At 41.3% G+C, this 20,216-nt stretch overlaps 1 protein-coding gene across 10 annotated transcripts in view; it reads left to right on the top strand.

Moving 5' to 3' along the window:
- The window catches only part of LOC104588386 (GroES-like zinc-binding alcohol dehydrogenase family protein), a 32,684-nt gene that overhangs the window by 9,860 nt on the left and 2,608 nt on the right, over window positions 1–20,216 (top strand). For 5 of the 10 annotated variants that reach the window (XR_733775.3, XR_733776.3, XR_016082279.1 and 2 more), the window contains exon 6: window positions 17,591–17,757. Coding sequence is in view for 2 of the 10 variants with exons in the window: in XM_010246293.3 (XP_010244595.1) it covers window positions 17,591–17,686 (96 nt within the window). In the remaining 8 variants the exon portion in view is untranslated. Of the gene's footprint in view, window positions 1–17,590; window positions 18,138–19,386; window positions 19,970–20,216 lie in introns of those variants that run through there. The other 5 variants (XR_733774.3, XR_016082280.1, XM_010246293.3 and 2 more) reach the window with 3 other exon arrangements.

The raw sequence follows: 20,216 nt of genomic DNA, 5'->3' as shown, positions 1-20,216 counted from the left end.
GGCAGGATTGGTTACTGATAGAAAATCAGCAACTGGTTATTGCACCTTTTTGGCAGGGAATTTGATTACTTGGAAAAGCAAGAAGCAGAATGTGGTGGCTAGGAGTAGTGCTGAGTCCGAGTATAGAGCCATGGCCCACACTACATGTGAGTTGGTGTGGTTGAGACAATTGTTACAAGAGATGGGAATATCAGTCACAACCCCCATGAAGCTATTTTGTGACAACCAGGCTACCATTCATATCTCTTCCAATCCAATATATCATGAGAGGACCAAACACATAGAGGTGGATTTCCACTTTGTTAGAGAAAAGGTGGTCAGTAGAGAAATCATTACCCCATACATGAGGTTTGAAGATCAACTAGCTGATTTGTTTACCAAAGGCTTGATTGGTGCTCGGATGAAATACATTTGTAACAAGTTGGAGTTGTATGATATATATGCTCCAACTTGAGGGGGAGTGTTAAAATACAAACTTTGTTTTAGAATTATTTTAGTCTTTTCCCTTCTTTAAATTAATGTCTTTTTTGTCTCTATTCTCAAGCATTTGTATATAGGGGTAATAGTGTAATTACCTTTTATTATGAATTAAACATTTTGTGCGGCAGTTCTTTTCTTCGACAGAAACTGTATAGACCTATTCTGTTCGACCTTTCTTTTCCTCTTCTTCTTCGTCTCTTCTCCTTTTAGGCTCATACCAGGAGCCTTCTTTTTATTTATTTAATTAAATGCAGGCCTGATAACAGAGGGTTCAAATCGAATCTAGCTTTGGGTCTCAAGACTGAGGGATTAACAATGTTGGAATTGAACGATCTTGGTATCATTGGATTCAGAATTTCAAGATCTATGTATCTACAGGCTTGGTTTTCTAACTTGATGTGAGATAAGGTTCGGGATCGAAAGAATTTCAATTGAATGATCAGAATCGGTTCTGACTTTGAGTCTTAGGATGGAAGGGCAAACAATGTTGGATTATGGCAATCTTAGTATAATTGGATTTGGAATTTCGAGTTCTATGTACCTATGGTGTTAGATTTCTGATTTGAGGTGAGATAAGGTTCAAGATCGAAAAGATTCCAATTGGACAATTGGAATCGGTTTTGGCTTTGAGTCTTAGGACAAAGGGGTAAATGGTTTCGTATTTGGGTGATCTTGGTATCATTGCACTTGGAATGTTGGGTCCTACATGCCTATGGTGTTGGATTTCTAACTTGATAGGAGATAAGGTTTAAGATCAAAAAGATTCCAATCGGATGATTAGAATTGATTCTGACTTAGGGTCTTAGGATGGAGGGGTAAACGGTGTTAGATTTTGGTGATCTTGGTATCATTGGACTTGGAATTTTGGGCTCTACGTACCTATGGTGTTGGATTTTTGATTTAATGTGAAATGAGTTTAAGGATATTCCAATCAGACGATTAAAATCGATTCTAGCTTTGTGTCTTAGGACGAAGGGGTAAATGGTTTTGGGTTTGGGTGTTGGTATCATTGGACTTGGAATTTTGGGATATATATAACTATGGTGTTAGATATCTAATTTGATGTGAGATAAGGTTTAGGATAAAAAAGATTTCAATTGGACGATTGAAATCGATTTTGTCTGTCTTAGGATGAAAGGGTAAATTGTATCGGGTTTGGGTAATCATGGTACTATTAGATTTGGAATTTCAGGCTCTATGTACCTGTTGTATTGGATTTGTTGACCTAGAGATCAAAACTTTTGTGAAATTTCAAAAATGCATCTAGTTGGCCGAGAAGTTAATTGAAGCATGCTTGAAGCTTGGAGTGCTGTAGAAAGACTAAAGGGTGTAAAAATGGGGTGTCTACAGATTACCTCTTTTTATTGGAGGATGATAATTTGAACAACAAAGCTTGAGGAAGTAACTTATTTTTGTGCAGAAATGTAATGGAATAGCTTTCCCATATTCAAAAGAATACCACTCGAAAAAAATATTTTTATGACAAAATGCTGGTTGATTGAAAGAAGATTATTTTTTTATTGAAAAGACTCCTCTAGATTCTCCTCTTATGATCAAGGTTTACAATTTTGCAATGTACTAGGCTGTATCGGCCGATACGTATCATTTCATTAAGAGCCCAATACACGGAACATTTAGAAATCACATGTTCTGTTTTCTTATGTCATAGAGATATGTGCACGTATTGGGTTATTTCGGCTTTGTATCGGCCGATATGGGCTCGAAACAGTCTGATACAACGTGATACACTTGATTCGTTTTGGGTGTCATTTTTCATTAATTTCACTAATCTATATTTATTTCCGAATTCTCTCTCATTAATTTCATTAGTTACTCCTATATTTAAGTCTAATTTCTCTTTCATTAATTAGTCATTTATTCCTATAACTAAAGGCAATTGTAAATTTAAACTAGAACTTTAGTGCCTAATTCGAATTTATCATTAATTTCGTTAATTAATGATCATCACTCTCATTAATTTTGTTTTGTTAGCATAAATGCTACAAAATTTAGCAAGAGCAAGATTTGAACCTTGGTTACTAGATTTTAACGACCATAAGTTCACCACTAGGCCACACCCATATTTGTTTGTTATGGTCATATTCATTTTTATTTTTAAGTAAGTTTTCTCTTTCATAGTGGATGTTTATTAATAAAAGCTAGAATTAATTAATAAAAATTATATACTAATAAATACTAAAATACATTATATTGGTTATCTGAAAATCGATGTATACACATTCACATTTTAGATTTTTTTTTCTACATTTTAGTTCTTTCATCATTTTTCAGCGGTTACTAATTGTATCCCAATATTTCACACTATATAGGCCATTAAATTATGGTTTTTTACATTTAAATGACCTATTTACAATTGTATAAAACTTGTAGTTATTGTTAGTAATATATTTTTTATGATTTATTTAAGTTTCCTAACGTATTTATTTCTATCTTGATTTTTCGTCCATATCCTTGCATATCTTGATACATATCTTAAAATTATCTTTCCAATAGACCTTGTGTTTCCAATACTTTGAACCTTGCCTCTGGTACACTATTATAATTGTCTAGAACTCATTCGGCTATTGACAAAAGGATTGTCGTACATAAGCCAATCTCTAGATCTTCTCGAAGGGGTTTTTAAAATGGAATCTCTCATCCACAACATTTGTATGGCTGTCTAGAACTATAGTGTCCCTGCAGCATAGGAATTGTGAAATTTTTCGTTGGTCAATTCCTTGAGATTTTGCAAGATGCATGCTTTGATAAACAAATGGTGAGAAAGGAAAGATATTTTTGTCAATGAGATTTTTTTTTTTTTGTAGGAAACAATTAAGTGTGGAAAAGTTGTTGCAACGTATTTCCATGTTAAGCACAACCGAAAGACATCCAACAAGGTTCTTATACCTAAACCATGCATGTTTGATATGGGCAAGTCAATATGCATGGTTCTTTGGGTATTTGTCTTTGAAGTTAAAAATATGCTTTAATGTTGGGAGTTGGGTGTTATGGGCCCTAGCGTAGGATCTTGTCATGGGTTGGTCCACGGGGAGAACTCCTAGCTTCCCCTTGCCCCTCCCTTTGCGCGCAGACCCTATGGTGGCGAACTGAGGGTGATTTGTTCAAGAGATCACCCTAACTCTCCTACTCTTTCTTGACTGAAAACTGAATGCTTTATTTTCAATTTGTAGCTCCTTAAATAGGAGATTACAAGAGGTGTGGGAAGACTCCCAGTAGAATTCGAATACTCACAGATAAGGATAATTCACACTTTTAGGATCAACAGACTCCTATTCTAATAGGTAAATCAAACTCTAGAAGATAAGGAAAACTACTAAGAATAAGATAAGATGAGCCAAGATAAGCTGCCGCCTTTGTGGGCCCCTTGTGGGCCCCTCCTCACTGCTGCTATCGGCAGTTGTACGTCCTCCCTATGAACGCATCCGCAACATTACACCCCTCCTGGACGACGAGCTTGTCCCCAAGCTCAAGATTGGGGTAGGCGTCTTGCAGAATAGTCCAGGGAATCCAGGTGGTCTCAGCTGGTGGTAGATCGTCCCACTCCACTAGGACTTCGAGGGTGCCCCGATTGACGCGGGATCGAACCAGAGCCCGAGGTTGTAGAATGGGTCTACCGTCTCGTACGGGTGGAAGGGGAGGTACCTCGTCAAGGGGGGTTCCTGTAAATGGCTTGAGCAAGGACACATGGAAGGTATCATGGAGTTTGCTGTGCTCTGGTAGCTCAAGCTGATATGCAACCTTTCCGATTCGCCGTACCACCTTGAAGGGTCCGTAAAACTTGAGGGCCAATTTAAGGGGAGATCTGCCTTTGAGAGAATGCTGCCGATAGGGTTGGAGCTTCAACCACATGAATTGTCCCGGCTCGAAGGTTAGGTCCCTGTGGCGCTGATCGTAGATATTCTTCATGCGTGTTTGAGCCTGCTATAAGCGGAGAGTGACTTCATCCAGGAGGGCATCGCGATCCTGTAGACTACGGTTGACTTCTTCCAACCGTGTCGAACCGGGTTCGTAGGACAGTAGGCGGGGGGGATCCCGACCATAGACAACCCGGAACGGAGTCATGCCAAGGGAGGAGTGGGAGGTTGTGTTGTAGTAGTATTCGGCCCATGGAAGACAATCCACTCGTCGCCGTGGCTGGTCACCCAGAAAACAGCGGAGGTACATCTCTATGGTCCGGTTTACGACCTCTGTTTGTTCGTTCGTTTGAGGATGGTAGGCGGATGAACAAGCTAGTGTCGTGCCCTACAATCGAAATAGCTCCTTCCGGAAGGTGCTGGTAAAGACTGGGTCCCTGTCACTGATGATGGATTCGGGTAGCCCATGCAAGCGGAAAATATGTGTGAAGAAGACGTGGGCAACCGAAACTGCGCTGTATGGGTGGAATAAGGGAATGAAATGTGCATACTTCGAGAAACGATCCACCACCACGAATAGAACTAATTTCCCCCGACCTTGGGCAGGCCCTCAATGAAGTCCATGGAGATATCAGCCCAGATCTGTGTTGGGAGTGCAAGCGGCTGGAGGAGGCCTGCCGGGTGTAAATTCTCCCATTTTTGTTGTTGACACATGGAGCAATTCTGGATGAAATCCCTAACCGAAGCCCGCATACCATGCCAATGGAAATCGGTGTGGACGTGGTGCAACGTCTTCTGAACCCTTTCATGTGTGGCGTTATGAATGCTGGAGATGATGGCGGGGATTAATGGACAATTTGTCGGGAGGGATACTTGCCCCTTGTATAGTACTAGTACGTCGTGGAGGGACCAGTTTGGGTTGGTTGCTCCGGACTGTATCTCTTGAACCAGGTCCCCCCATTTCGGTGATTGGGGCAGCACGCTCCTAATGCTGTCCAATAGGGTGATGCGGGGCCGGGAGATCGCACAAAGGTGTATAGCATCTTCGTCATGCCTGGACAGTGCATTTGCGGCCCAATTTAAGGTCCCTGCCTTGTGTTCTACCCGGAAGTCAAACCCGAGCAATTTACTTGCCCAGTGCTGTTGGGGTGGAGTGGTAAGCCACTGCTCTAGTAGGTACTTGAGACTGTAGTGGTCCGTCTTGACGACGAAGGGTCTACCCCACAAGTATGGCCTCCAGTGTTGTACGGCCTTGGCTAGTCCAATCAACTCGCGCTCGTAGGCCGATAGCTTTAGGTGCCGGTCGGCCAATTTGCGGCTAAAGAAGGCTACGGGGTGCCCTTGCTGTTGTAGTACCGCTCCAATGCCCATACCAGAAACATCGCATTCAACTGTAAATTCTAGGTCAAAGTTTGGTAACCGCAGCACTGTGGAGGAGAGTGCATCCCTTAGGGTTGTGAAGGCGGCGTCTGCTGCTTCATCCCATTGGAATGTGTTCTTCTTCAGCATCCTGGTCAGTGGGGCAGCCAAGAGTCCGTAATCCTTAACGAACTTGCGGTAATATCCTGTGAGTCCCAAGAACCCGCGGAGAGCCTTGGTGGACTGAGGTTTGGGCCACTCTTAAATTGCTTGGATCTTGGAGTCATCTATCGAAACACCTTCTCCGCTGATCACATGGCCCAGATAAAGTACCTGCCGTTCCCCAAAGGAACACTTGGCCCGCTTTAGGAAGAGTTTGTGTTGGCGCAGTAGTTCCAGAATAGTTCGTAGGTGACGAACGTGCTCCACCCATGATGTACTGTAAACCAGGATGTTGTCGAAAAATACTAGGACGAATTTGTGGAGGTGGGGCCGAAATACCTCGTTCATCAAAGACTGAAATGTGGAGGGAGCGTTGGTGAGGCCGAAAGGCATGACCAGGAATTCGAAGTGGCCATGATGCGTCCGGAAGGCTGTTTTTTCCACATCCTCAGGGCCCATCCGGACCTGAAGGTACCCCAATCTGAGATCCAGTTTTGAGAAGTATTGAGATCCGTGGACTTCATCTAGTAGTTCGTCTACCATGGGAATCAGAAACTTGTCCTTGACGGTTCTGTTGTTAAGTTCCCTGTAATCCACACAAAACCTTCAGGTGTTGTCCTATTTCGGTACCAATAAGACCGGTGAAGAAAAGGGTGAGTGGCTGGGGCGGATGATTCCTTGTTTCAACATCTCTGCACATTGTCTTTCTATCTCATCTTTTTGCAGGTGCGGGTAGCGGTATGGCCGGACGACGACGGGTTCGGAACCTGGGATTAAAGGAATCCGGTGGTCACACGACCGGACGGGTGGGAGTCCCTTGGGTTCGGAAAGCATGTCTGGGAAGACGGTGAGAAGTCTCTCTATCTCTGCGGTGTGCATGGTGTCGCCATGGAGACTATGTACCTGCGGTCTCTTCGCCCTTACCTTGGTTCCTTGCCAGGTGACTTGCCTTTCATTCAGGTTGAAAGTCATGGTTAGGGCACTGAAGTCCCATAGAATAGGACCTAGAGTGATGAGCCACTTGACTCCAAGCACTATATTGAACTCGTCCAGGGGCAGTACAAATAAATCAGCGAAAAAGGGTTATGATTCAATTTGAATTTGGATGTTCCGGCAGATTCCTGGGTTGTGAACCCTCTCCCCATTTGCGACAGCTACTTGAAGTCGCGGTCTGCCCTCCACCGACAGTTTCAATTGAAGTGCCGCTTCCTTCCTGATAAAATTGGGTGCTTCTCAAGTCCACCAGAATGCGAACTAGTTTCCCTGCCACTTGTGCCCGTAGCTGCATGGTTTGGGAGTTTTGTATTCCGGTGATGGCGTGGAGGGAGATTTCTGGTTCTAGTGCTGTCTGCTCCTCGTCTTCCTCCAGTTCGTCAACCAGGAGGCAGAACAACCGCTTGCATCGGTGCCCGGTTGAGTACAGCTCATCGTAGTTGAAGCATTGACCTCTTGCCCGTCGCTCCGCCATCTCAGCTCTAGATAAGCGTTTGATGGGGGGTGCTGCCGTGTTGCTTCCTATGCTGGGCGTCGGTCTGGAAGTGTTGCCTGAGTGGAGTCGTTCCCTGCTGGCTGTCAACGAAGACTCTCCTCCAGCTAATTTCGGGTTTGCCCAAGAAGTCGTTGAACGCCCCATGCTGAAGGATCCTCGATTGATCTGTAGCTTGCATTCGAAGGCGCGAGCTAAGTTCATCGCAGTGACCAGGTTGGGAGGGCTCTGCATCTCTACATCGATTCTCATAGGTTCGGCTAGCCCAGCGGTGAACATATCCACCTGCTGGTCTGGGCGCACCGAAGAGGCTCTAGCGAGAAGAGTTTGAAATTGTCGCTGGTACTCGACTACAGTCCCGGTCTGTTTGAGGTTAATCAACTCTCCCAATGGATTGCTTGTTAATGGAGGTCCGAACCATAGGAGGCAGTAGGACTTGAATTGATCCCAACTGAGACCTGGTTCCTCCTGCTCTACCCGGTAGAACCAGAGCTGTGCTTCGTCTGTCATGCGACCAGGCTGACTTTATCTTTCTCCTCCGTGTGCTGATTCCGAAAAAATTGCTCGCAGTGGTACAGCCATCCCAGTGGGTCACCGTTGCCGCTGTATGAGGGAAACTCTAGTCGACTGTACTTGGGTATGACCGGTGCTGTTGGGGTGGCGATCGGTCGTTCGCCGGATTCCTCTGCCAATTCTGGGCGGCGGCTATTGTTGGTGGTCGCCCCTTCAGGGCTCCTCTCCCTGGTGGAGAAGTATAACTCGAGTAGGCGACGAAGCTCCCTGACATCTTCCTTGACTTCTCTTACTTCCGCATGGTTCTCCACGAGTCGGTGTTCCAAATCGTGGACCCTGGAGGACAGCTGCTCCATGTCGCTCATGACGTTTGGCTCTGATACCAAAATGTTATGGGCCCTAGCGTAGGATCTTGTCACGGGTCGGTCCACGGGGAGAACTCCTAGCTTCCCTTGCCCCTCCCTTTGCGCGCAGACCCTATGGTGGCGAACTGAGGGTGATTTGTTCAAGAGATCACCCTAACTCTCCTACTCTTTCTTGACTGAAAACTGAATGCTTTATTCTCAATTTGTAGCTCCTTAAATAGGAGATTACAAGAGGTGTGGGAAGACTCCCAGTAGAATTTGAAAACTCACAGATAAGGATAATTCACACTTTTAGGATCAACAGACTCCTATTCTAATAGGTAAATCAAACTCTAGAAGATAAGGAAAACTACTAAGAATAAGATAAGATGAGCCAAGATAAGATGCCGCCTTTGTGGGCCCCTCTTCACTGCTGCTGTTGGCGGCTGTACGTCCTCCCTATGAACGCATCCGCAACATTGGGTGTTCGGTCAACCGCCTAATATGAGGACTAGGGCATATGGAACTCAGGGCAAGGTTCAAAATTTCGTAATGTACCGACCGATATGTATCGTATCTTTAAGGGGTTGGCACTACAAAATCATTTGTATCGTGTCTTTTCGTCGTTTTGACCCCGTATTGTGACTGTATCAAGGGCGTATGGGGACTGTATTGTAATTGAATTGGGGTGTATCAGCCGATACAGTATGTTTTCTTGTAAGCAAAAAACGAATTAAAATTTTTCAGAAAAAAAGGCTTCTAATTCACTCCAAAAGCCTTCTCTCCCAAACTCACAAAATCATCCCTACACATTCTTGGATTGTAAAATCTTAAAAAAAAACCCAAAAACAACCTCCAAAACTCTAGATTTTTGAGTTTTTTCAACTCTTTACTAAAATTGCAAAATAAATGCTTTTTTCAATTTATTCGATAATATATTACAATATTTTGTGTTTTTTTTTTTAATTCTTGGAAATGCTATATATATATGTTGAATATCCTATATGTTTGTGCTTTAAATAGATCCATTTATTTTTTTTGAAGAAAATTTAGAAAAAATAAAAAAATAACAAAAGAAATAAAATTTTATATTTTTGGTTTTATCTGCCCATGAAGAATAATTGTGTAATAGATCTATGGGTGAGTACCATATCCATAGATCTATTGAAATTTCTGAAATATTCATTTTTTAATTTTTGAATAATAATATTTATTTTTCCAATTTTAGTATGAAAAATATTTATTTTTAAACTTTTTGTAATTTTAAAATGATTTTTTTTCCAATTTTTAATTCGATGATCTATGGAAATTTATGTAAAATATTTATTTTTTTCTAGTTTTTGGTGTAATCTAACCATAATATTTACCATGTTGTAAATTTATGGATGACCTACCACATCCATAGAATTATTTTTCTGTTACATTTTTTTGTTATAATTTTTGTAATAAAAAATAAAATAATTGTTTGAATAAGAAATAAATAATTGTTTAACAAATTATAGAAAAGGTTTCATGAAATAATTATTAAGCTTATATTTTGTATTTATAACCTTATTAGAGAATATCCTTATGTTTTCGTATGTTGATATGACATTTTTTCATAAAAATCACTAAAGGATTTGATTTTTATGTATATATAGCTCATTTAGTCCCTATATTTAATGTTATTGGTGTATATTTATGATTTATTAGAGTATCTAGTCTTTTCCATGCGCATCTTAATTTTTCGTCCGTATCTGTGCGTATTCAAGACATCATGATGTGTCTCTTAAATTTGTCTTTCTGATACACTTGGCGTTTCTGATACTTTAAACCTTGACTCAAAGATTCTGTAATGGGTGCAATACAATGATGGTGATGTTGATGCAAAGATGAGATAGTGCAATTGTAACGAAAAGATGCATGATTTGCAATGTAAGAGATGAGACAATTGATGATTGCATATATGGTGTTTATCTATGTTGAAGCTCGATGGTGTTGATGTTATTGATTGTAACCGATATGCCTTGGAGAGGTGCGATAGAGTAGATGGTGGTCATGGACTACATGAGATGCTAAAAACACTTTCTTTCTTCACTGTTTATGCCATTTATTTTTGATTCCCTATATTTTGTTTGGATACCCTTTTTGGTTTTCACTCAATAGGCTTATTTCTTTTCTTGTCAATCTTTTTTCTTTTTTTTGCTTTTGTTGTTTTTTTTTGTACACTATCTTTTGCCTAAGTCGTTCTTTCAGGTTTTCAAGTCAATGGGCTAGGGAGATATCCTTCCTTTGGAATGGATGCATCTGGAACAAGGGTCTAGATTGCTCACATACCCAATGTGGGATCAAGCCAATGTATTTCTAGGAGTTGATTTTGATCATAAGTGGTTGGTAGCTTGATGAGATTCAGAAAGGACTCTTTTTTTAGGACTCTTTTTTTGGGACAAAATGTGATTTAGGATTTAGGTTTGGAAAGGAAGGGATAAAGAGGCTCAATGACAGTGGATATAAAGTTGCTTTGAAGGGTTGTGGGTTTGCGACAATGGGGTTTAAGTGTTTAGGGGTCACCTTCCTGTTGAAAATTGTAGGATAATGGTTTTCTTTTTTGTTTGCAATGGAGGGCCTCTTATAGTGGTTCCACCTATCTCCTTTGGCTTAAGGTTTTCGTTGCTCTAGGGTTTGGAAAGGACTTTTCTGTAGGACGAAACATCGCTTAGGACTTGGGTGAAGAAAATAGGGGTAAAAAAAAGCTCAACTGAAAGTGGCACCTAGGGGCCTATTGAGGGGTTTTGAGTATTAAGTGATTGGATAGTTGGGGTCATGATGGATTACAACTTTGACTTGACCTTTGCTTAAATTTCTTTTTTTCTTTCTTTGAATAGTTTTATTTTTCTTTTTTTTTTTTTTTTTTTCTGAGCTTTCTCCCAAAAACTTTTGCTAGGACTAAACTTTTTTTCATGGCCATATTGCCCTTAGTTTGGGTGGAGGTTGGGTGAATATTCCTTAAAAGGACCATAAGGAAGGTGAAAGGGTGTAGTAAGAAAAATATTTTTGGATTTTTTTTCGGAAAATTTTAAGGTTTTAGAAAGGAAAGCCCATGTCCAAAGTGGTTTGCAAGGGATTAAAATGTGATCATGTGCGGGTCAGGGTAAGTGTTAGGCCAACGATGGCCTCCCCTTTTATGGATTCTTTAGGGCTTTTGTTGCCCCTTGTTTAAGACACAAGTGGTTAACACCAAGAGATCCTTCTTGCTTGGATTTTGATTTTTTTGAATCCATGTTGCCCAATAAGGTGGGGAAGGTGAGCTATTTATTCTAGGAAAGGGTTTAAGAGTCAACTTTTCGGGTTTAAGGGCGGGCGGGCTAAGGTCCAATCATGGGTTACAATGGGTGAGTGTGTAGGCATGGGTGGCTCAGTAGGGTAGAAATCGGTCAAGAGTGGCCTCTATTTTGGTGAACCTCAATCAACTACTTTGCCCCTAGTCTCAAATGATCTAGGAAGGGATGAAAAGGAAGTCTTGCTTGCGAGGCCCTGTGATTTGGGCCTAAGTCAGAGATGAGATGAGGATTAGCCCATGGTTGGTTGAGCAATTGTGAAAGATTGTGAGACACTATGATCAGACAAAGACCAAATGTGGGCTAAGTCTATGGTGGATCCAGTGAACCAAGCAGTAAGGAAGTCTTGCTTGCGAGGCCCTATGATTTGGGCCTAAGTTAGAGATGAAATGAGGATTAGCCCATGGTTGGTTGAGCAATTGTGAAAGATTGTGAGACACTATGATCAGACAAAGGCCAAATGTGGGCTTAAGTCTAGTGCATGGTGGATCCAGTGAACCAAGCAGTTGTGAGAAATTATGAAAGCCCTAGATTTGGGCCAAAATCGAATGTGGGCTTAAGACTCCCATGGTGCATTAGTGTCCATTGAACAATTACCCAGGGTTAGGTCTTGCTTGGATAATTACTCATGGTGGGCTAAGAGGCTTACCTTGTTGGTAAAGAAATTCTACCTCAATGTCTGAGTTGGTGATAAACTTTGGTTAGTCCAACCTAGGAGAAGCTTAATTTGCTTAATTCTTGTAAGAGGTTGAGAGTCATTTCTTTTGGATCTGAGTCATAGATGGGCTTCAAATTGTACCAATTATGGCTATTCTGTTCTGCATCTTGACAGGTCCCATGTTGCATCTCTATACTTGAGTCAAAAGTAAGCCCCAAATTGAGCTGACTTGAATAATGGTTGATTTGTTCCACATCCTGTTAAGCTTCCTGTTGCATTTCTGGACTCAATTTGAAACTAACCACCAAGTTGGGCCGATGTTAATCATAGTTGACCTACTCTTCATGTTTCCTACCTTTTGGTTCTATGCTAATGATGGGGTCTTGGCTGACCCAGTTTAGGTCTCTCTTTTCCTGTCCTATGCCATGCTAGTCTTCTATTTCTATGATGGGGTTGGGTTCCAAATTGGTTTGTTGAGGTTCTTGTTTTACCTGCCTTGTGTCATGCTAGACTTTTGTTTTAATGATGGGATCTTGGTTAATTCCATTTATGTCTTGTTTAACCATCATTGTGTCATTACCAAACTTCAGTGCTTGTATTCACGATGGTCTATGGGTCAGCCTACTTAGGCTTTAGCTTTCCTTACCATGCACTATGCCAATTCTAATTCAATGATGGGGTCCTGATCGACCCGATCTGAGTCTTGCTTCAGTTGCCTTGTACTATGCTAGATTTCTTTGTCTTGGTCATGCTCAACTTGCTTTATACCATTGCCAAATCTTCCATGTCAAATTTAGAGGTTGGTTGTTCAGGCCCTACCAATTCAGTTAATCCCAATCATACCAAGTCAGGCCTTGACTTGGTAGGGCCTGCTGACAAGTCATCATACCATACCTCAAGGCATGATGACTTGGTAGGCCTTGAGGTATGGTATGATGACTTGGTAGGGCCTGCTGACAAGAGATCAGGCCAAAGTTTTGGAGCTTGGGCTAGAAGCTCATCAGTTAAGCCCTTAGTCCTTAGTGTCCCTGTCCCAGTGTTCTTCCACTTTTACCTTCTCGTCCTATCCTCAATCCCAAGGTGTATCAAAGGCAAAGATCTAGAAATGAGCAGGTTGTTTCTCCTACAACACATGAGCCTCATACACTTCTAGTCACAGATGAGACAACAGGTACAGTTTCAGCACCCTTGGAGTCATCCTTCCCTGACCTTGATATTCCCATTGCTGTTAGGAAATGAAAACGGAAGTGCACTGCTCACTGCATTTCCAAGCACCTTTCTTACAGGTTGTTTTCACCTTCATACTTTGTCTATCTATCTTCTGTTACTTCTAACCCTATTCCCAGGTTTGTGTCAGAAGCTCTTAATATTCCAGAATGGAGGGATGCTATGAGGTCTGAAATTGATGCCCTACACAAGAATGACACATGGGAAGTGGTTGATTTGCCTGAAGGGAAGGATCCAGTCGGTTGCAAGTGGGTCTTTACTATCAAATATCGAGCTGATGGCACCATTGAAAGGTACAAGGTCAGGCTGGTTGCAAAAGGCTATACACAGACATATGGGATTGATTATCTGGAGACCTTTGCACCTGTTGCCAAGATGACATCTGTGAGGGTTCTTCTATCTTTAGCTGCTCACTTTGACTAGCCCCTTTATCAATTGGATGTGAAGAATGCATTTCTGAATGGTGAATTACATGAGGAGGCTTATATGTCTCTTCCTCCAGTGATGTACGGAACTGATATGAAAGGAAAGGTATGCAGGCTGAAGAAATCCCTTTATGGACTAAAACAGTCTCCTAGAGCATGGTTTGAGAGATTTAGAACAACACTTGTTAATTTTGGTTATGTGCAGACACAGTCTGATCATACTCTTTTTGTGAAGAGGAGTGGACCTCTGGCAGTATACCTCATTGTATATGTAGATGATATTGTAGTGACTGGTAATGATGTTTCAGGAATTCATGATCTAAAATCTTTCCTCCATACAGAGTTTGAGATTAAAGATTTGGGGGAACTGAGATACTTTCTCGGCATAGAAGTTGCTTGATCCAAGGATGGGATTCTTATCTCCCAAAGGAAGTATGTTCTTGACTTGCTCTCTGAAACTGAAAAGATGGGTGTTAGACCAGTTGCTACTCCTATTGATATGAGTCATAAACTCTCTGCCTCAGATGGGACATTGTTAGAAGACAAAGGAATTTTCTAGAGACTTCTTGAGAAACTTCTGTACCTATGCATGACTCGGCCAGATATTGCATATGCAGTCAGTTGCATTAGCCAATTCATGCATGCTCCCCGAGACACTCATATGGCAGCAACAGAGCGAATCCTATGTTATTTGAAGGGCTCCCCAGGAAAGGGAATTCTGTTTGCCAAGCATGGTCATATGAAACTTGAAGCCTACACTGATGCTAACTGGGCCGGAAACATTGATGACAGAAGATCTACTTAACATTACCATGCTTGGAGAAGCAAGAAACAATCGGTTGTTGCTCGGTCTTCAGTTGAAGCAGAATACAGGGCCATGGCACATGGATTTTCTGAACTATTATGGCTAAAATAATTGATGAAGGAACTTGGAGTTGAGCATGACAAGCCAATGATGTTGTACTGTGATAATCAGGCTATCATCAACATTGCTCACAATCCAGTACAACATGATAGAACTAAGCATATTGAAGTTGATCGACACTTCATTTGAGAAAGGGTCTCTTCGGGTGAAGTATGTCTTCCTTTCATCACATCTAAAGGACAGTTGACAGATTTTCTCACCAAAGGTATTCCCAAGGCAAAACTTCAGCATGATACTAGCAAGTTTGGCATGATTGACATCTATGCTCAGTTGGCAGATTTTCTTACTGTTTATGTTCTTTTTTGTAATGGGCCGTATTCCGGGCCCATCCTTTCTATGTTATGTTTTTTGTAATTTCTTGCCTAACTAAGGGCCTCCTTGTAATTATTCAAATTTATCTTAATAAAATAGTGTTAGGGTGCTGAGAGGGAGTAAGGTTCGAAACTCTCACACTCAAAACCCTCATTACCGAACTCTCAAGGTCTGTTTTCTTCAGTTTTCTTCATAAATATATTTTACAAAAGCAAATTTCAAACGGTTGAAATCAACTGCCGGCAGTTTAGGTTTCCATTAGAGAGAATGCATCCCCGATCGTTCACTTTGTCCGACAAAGGGGCTGATCCTGTCATTATGATCATCCACTCAAATGAATTCTCAGACTGTCCCAACATACTCAGGTTTTGACCCCCTCTAAGGATCTCACTGATTGGCATATCAAAGACAGCCCGATCCGACACCTAGTGCAGTACCATAATCGAGTCCAAGGGTCAGGTGTAACATTCTAGTTTTGCCCATTTATCTCCAAGGTCCAGGGCAATACTGGAATTTTGGTCCGGTTCAGGGTTTCAAGGAAACCCACACTACATGTACCTCAGGTCTCACCTTGGTAGCTGAGACAAGCCACCCCAACCAACTTGGCGGTACATCAGTGTCAGCCTTGGTAGGATAAGTCTCCCTAGATCTATCCAATGGTTGTGAAAATTCTAAACTAACATGAGTCTCATAAGTGTCCAGTTTAAGGGTATTACACAGAAACACACCACAATGACATGAATCAATTATGTACTTTATTCATTTACAATAAATGTCAAAAGATACATCAATCTGATTAGAGCTAAGGGCATAACTGTCTAACATTAAGTGGGTGAGAAGAACAACAAATGGAATGGCAGATTCTTTGGCCAAACAAGGGGCTGTAAGACAATAAATGTTTTGGGCAAATCTGTAATCTCTTGTAACTCCTAAATTTACATTAATAAAGGGTCCATTTGGTTTGTGGGAATAGGGGTCCAAAATCGGAATCGAAATGGGTCATTCTGATTCCATCTGTTTGGTTGGGCAGATTCGGATTCCCATTCCCATTCCTAGTGGAATGGCATTCCCCCATTTGAAGGTGTGGCCATTCCCTCCCCCTCCCTTGGGAATGAAATCCCATTCCAGCTCATTCTAATTCTCATTCCAATTCCTGTCTGAACCAAACAGACTATGGGAATAAACCATCCCAATTCCAGTTCTGAAAGATATTGATTCTGATTCCGACTGCAAACCAAACAGACCCAAACACAAAACCCAATCAAAACCCTTGGGTGAAGAAGATGAAAAAGATACAAATTTCGAAATCGGTTCCCTTTTGAGGTTGGCAATAAAATACAAAGGGATAGGTCCTTAAGGGTAGAATCGCCCGCCATTGTCTTCCCAAAAACAAATTTTGTTCGTAGAACATATATTACACTTGACAACATTTAGAAAGTCTAGAGAATAGCCTTCTAGTGAGAAGCCAAGGTAGCCTGATGTGATACACCTACATCCTTACTATTATTTGTTGGTTCATGAATGCTTACTATTACTTTGTTCCAGAACGTTTCATTCTCAAGAGGCAGCCTCCATATGGCCATTTTCCTAAAGGTGCCAAGTTCTTTGCTCTTAAATCTCCAGTCCCCACTCCACCTTGATTTTTACTCTTAATGCAACCTCCCCATTTCACTGAATAATCCTTTTTTTTTTCCTTCACTTGGTTCCCACAAGAAGTTTCTCATTATTCACATTATCACCTTTGCTATCTTATGCGGGATCTTAAAGATTGAAAGGTAGTAAATTGGAAGGTTTACCAAAATATATTTTTTAAGGTTGTTTCCAAAGATATGTGGTTCGTTTTCCAAGTTGTTAGTTTCTTCTTGACCCTTCCTATGATTGGATTTTAGAATCTACTTTCCTTTGGATTGGCCCCTGAAAGAACACCCAAAGAATTCCATTCTTCTCCCCAAAAACAAATCCTCCATGCAGTTCTATTTTTTTTACTCGTGTAATATGCAGAAGTTCTATATTTTTTACTCGTGTAATATTCCTATAATTTATTCACCACATCTTTTTTTTTTCCTTTTTTCTATGTTGTCTTTTTAGGATGAGTACCAGAAGTTCTAATAGAATTATGGAAATAGAGGAAGAGAACACGATGGGAGGATTTTATTAATTACTCAAATGTATGCGTTGCTATGCAACAAGTATTTCCATTTGCCACCACCCGTGCTTAACAAAGAAGACACTCTGTAGAATCTTTAAATCCTCGAAAAAATTTTCCTATCCTCTTTTTTTTTTTTTGTCTTTATGCATCCTACCCTTTGATACCTGTGGAATTCCTTCTCAAACCTTGCCATCAGTAACCTTTATATGTTACCAAGGAAAGAACATTGAAACAGGTCTATGATTCTTAGAAGCGCCAGATTTCTGTAGAGAATGCACTAAAATGCATGTAGTTGCATGGTTGTTATAATTAATACTGGAATAATTGGTGCTTAATTCTGCTTACATGCTCTTAACAGGCCAACCTTGCGTTCTCTGCAATCAAGGACAGGAAAGTCATTGGGAAGGTGATGATTGCATTCAACAATCAGAAGTTTCTGGAATCTAAGATATGATCATGGTTGAACTTACAGAACATTGCCATTTTAGACTTGAAGTGTGAAAGTCTTGATGCTCATCCGCCACTGTAAGTGTTCTTTCATTCTTATTTACTTCTTTCTGTGAGGTGGCTAGATAATAATAACCTAGAGTTAAATAAGGAGGATACAGATACCACTATACAAGTCATGAAACAGAAGATGCATATGTAAAATAAGGGCGTCTTTGCCAACATGATTGATGTTTGGTTCTTTGCATTTTAGAAATCCAAATGGTTTGGGTCTGTCCCAACCTGACAAGTCCATGTGCACAACCAGTTCTGAACCAGACCTTGTAGGGTCTGTAATTAGGGTTTTAGGTTTTGGCCTGATAAGACCAGATTATGTTCAACAACTATACTTTTAACATGTAACTTCCAATAATTTGTTAAAGGGTAAATTTCTTATACTACCCTTATGGTTTAGCTAATTGACTAAGTGTACCCTTACTGTTTGAAAATTGACTAACACTACCCTACTGTTTCTGACAATTGACTAACTCTACCCCCGTCGTTAGCATTCGTTAATGCTCTGTTACGATCTGTGCACATGTGACCCCACATGACCTATAATGAAACCCAATATCACCCTCGTCCTCTGAGCCCCCACTCTCCATTCTCAAACCTCCCCCTCCACCTCTCGTCTCTCTCCCCTTCTTTGTTCGGTTTCAATTAATTAAAACGTAGGAAAAAGGCGGTTTTCTTCTCCATGAGGCTGCGAATAGAGGGGGGTCTTATTTTTCTTGATGGAACGAACGCAACGGAGACCCATCGCCATTACCAACGAGCGATCACCCCCATTTCTCTCTCTCTCTCTCTCTCCCCCCTCTTAGTATTTTCTCCAATCGAAACAAGGTGACGACACCGTCGGTCTCTAACTCCTTTTCTTCTTCTTCCCCTCTCTTCTCCTATCCTTTTTCTTCCTTTGTCTTTTATCTCTCTCTTTCTCCATTCTCTTCCCTTTTGATCGAACGAATCAGAGGAGGTAAGAACCAATCACCGTCAGCATCTCTGCCCTGTTTTCCCTTCCTTTCTTCTGCTCCTTTCTCTTTCCTCTCCTCTTTTCTTCTTCCTTCCGTTTTCCCTCTTTCTTTCTCTTTCTCCTCCCTCTCCATTTCTTCTCCTTTGGTCTCCTCTTCTCCTTCTACCATTTCTCCGCTCCTTTCTATCTCTCTCTGTCTCATTTCAGTTCGTATCTACCGTCAACCAGGACTGAGACCATCATCACCGAACATAACCCCTGCTTCAGTTTCATTGTTGTTTCATTGAAACCAATCCAAACCCGACCTGCCCGTACGTGTCTTGGTTGGATGCCAGTTCCTTGCTTGCTGATCAAGTTCGAATGTAAAACCCAAACTATTGCAGTCCTGTGGTGCCTCTTACCCAGCCATCGGTGAAAAGGCAACATGAAGGTGTGTATCAGCCACCCTATCTTTCTTTTTCTGTAATGACAGATCATCAAAGGAAGCCAGTCGTGATTATGTTGGTTGTGGAAGCCTCCAACAAATCGACTGTTGTAGGTGAAACTGCAATGCACCAGCAGGTGGTCACTTGATTCTTCTATTCTGTTCCATAACACCCTTACTGCAATGCACACCTGCACCTGATTCTTGTATTCTGCCAAAACAAATGCTAAATTTCAAACTTGTGATCAATCTTATTTTTCCTATCGATTGACAGCACAGCTTCTCCAAATTGCGTTACTGGAGCCGAGAGTAAACATCAGTGGAACCTGGGAAACCACCATTTTTAACTGGTCGGAGAAGGGTTATATAATGAAGTCAGCATTACCGAGAAGGCGAGAACTCGAATCCGGATTTCGTCCTCACAAATTTAATCCTCACAATTCGAATCTGGATTTCATCCTCAAAAAAATTGGTCCTCGCACCGTCTTCACAACATTTTTAGCCGTAAACTGGTGTCACAACTCCCAGTATCATTAAGGTTTATACTTGGAGACTGAGCAGAATGGGGGCAGAGAGAGAACAGAGGGGACGATCAGAGAACCCAGTTTCATTAAGGTTTGTGCCTGGAGACTGAGCAGAATGGGGGGAGAGAGAGAGAGAATGAAGGGGACGAAGAGAGAAAGAGAGGGAGGGAGAGATGAGGTTACTTAGTGGTGGCGTGTTTGCAAATAATGGGCATTTTAACAACAATTGAAAAGAGAGGTTACTGAGTGATTCCAGTTATCGCACATCAGGCCTTGACTGTACAACATTTCCTTTTAGTATAGATAGTAACCTTTTGTTTTCAACTCATAAAATGATGAAAAAAATTTAGGATAAGATAATATTAAATGGTTTATTGGTTAGTGGTTAGTGACAATGAAATTGAGGTTACCTCAAAGAAAGCTGAGTGAGGCTACTCTCAGTCAGAGTTGATATAGTGCCAAAATCACCCAAATGGTGTTAAATTCGAGGCAACTGTAAATTTGATAATAGATTATGAGAAGAACAGTCCAACATTTATACTATTGTAAAGCAAAATTAAACCTATAGAATTCAGTGGGG

This window comes from Nelumbo nucifera, chromosome 2 (assembly GCF_055504915.1).
Source record: "Nelumbo nucifera cultivar China Antique chromosome 2, China Antique-T2T, whole genome shotgun sequence".
NCBI classification, from domain to species: Eukaryota; Viridiplantae; Streptophyta; class Magnoliopsida; order Proteales; family Nelumbonaceae; genus Nelumbo; species Nelumbo nucifera.
Note: the sequence above shows the minus strand (reverse complement) of the source record. Positions and strands in the feature narration are given on the sequence as shown.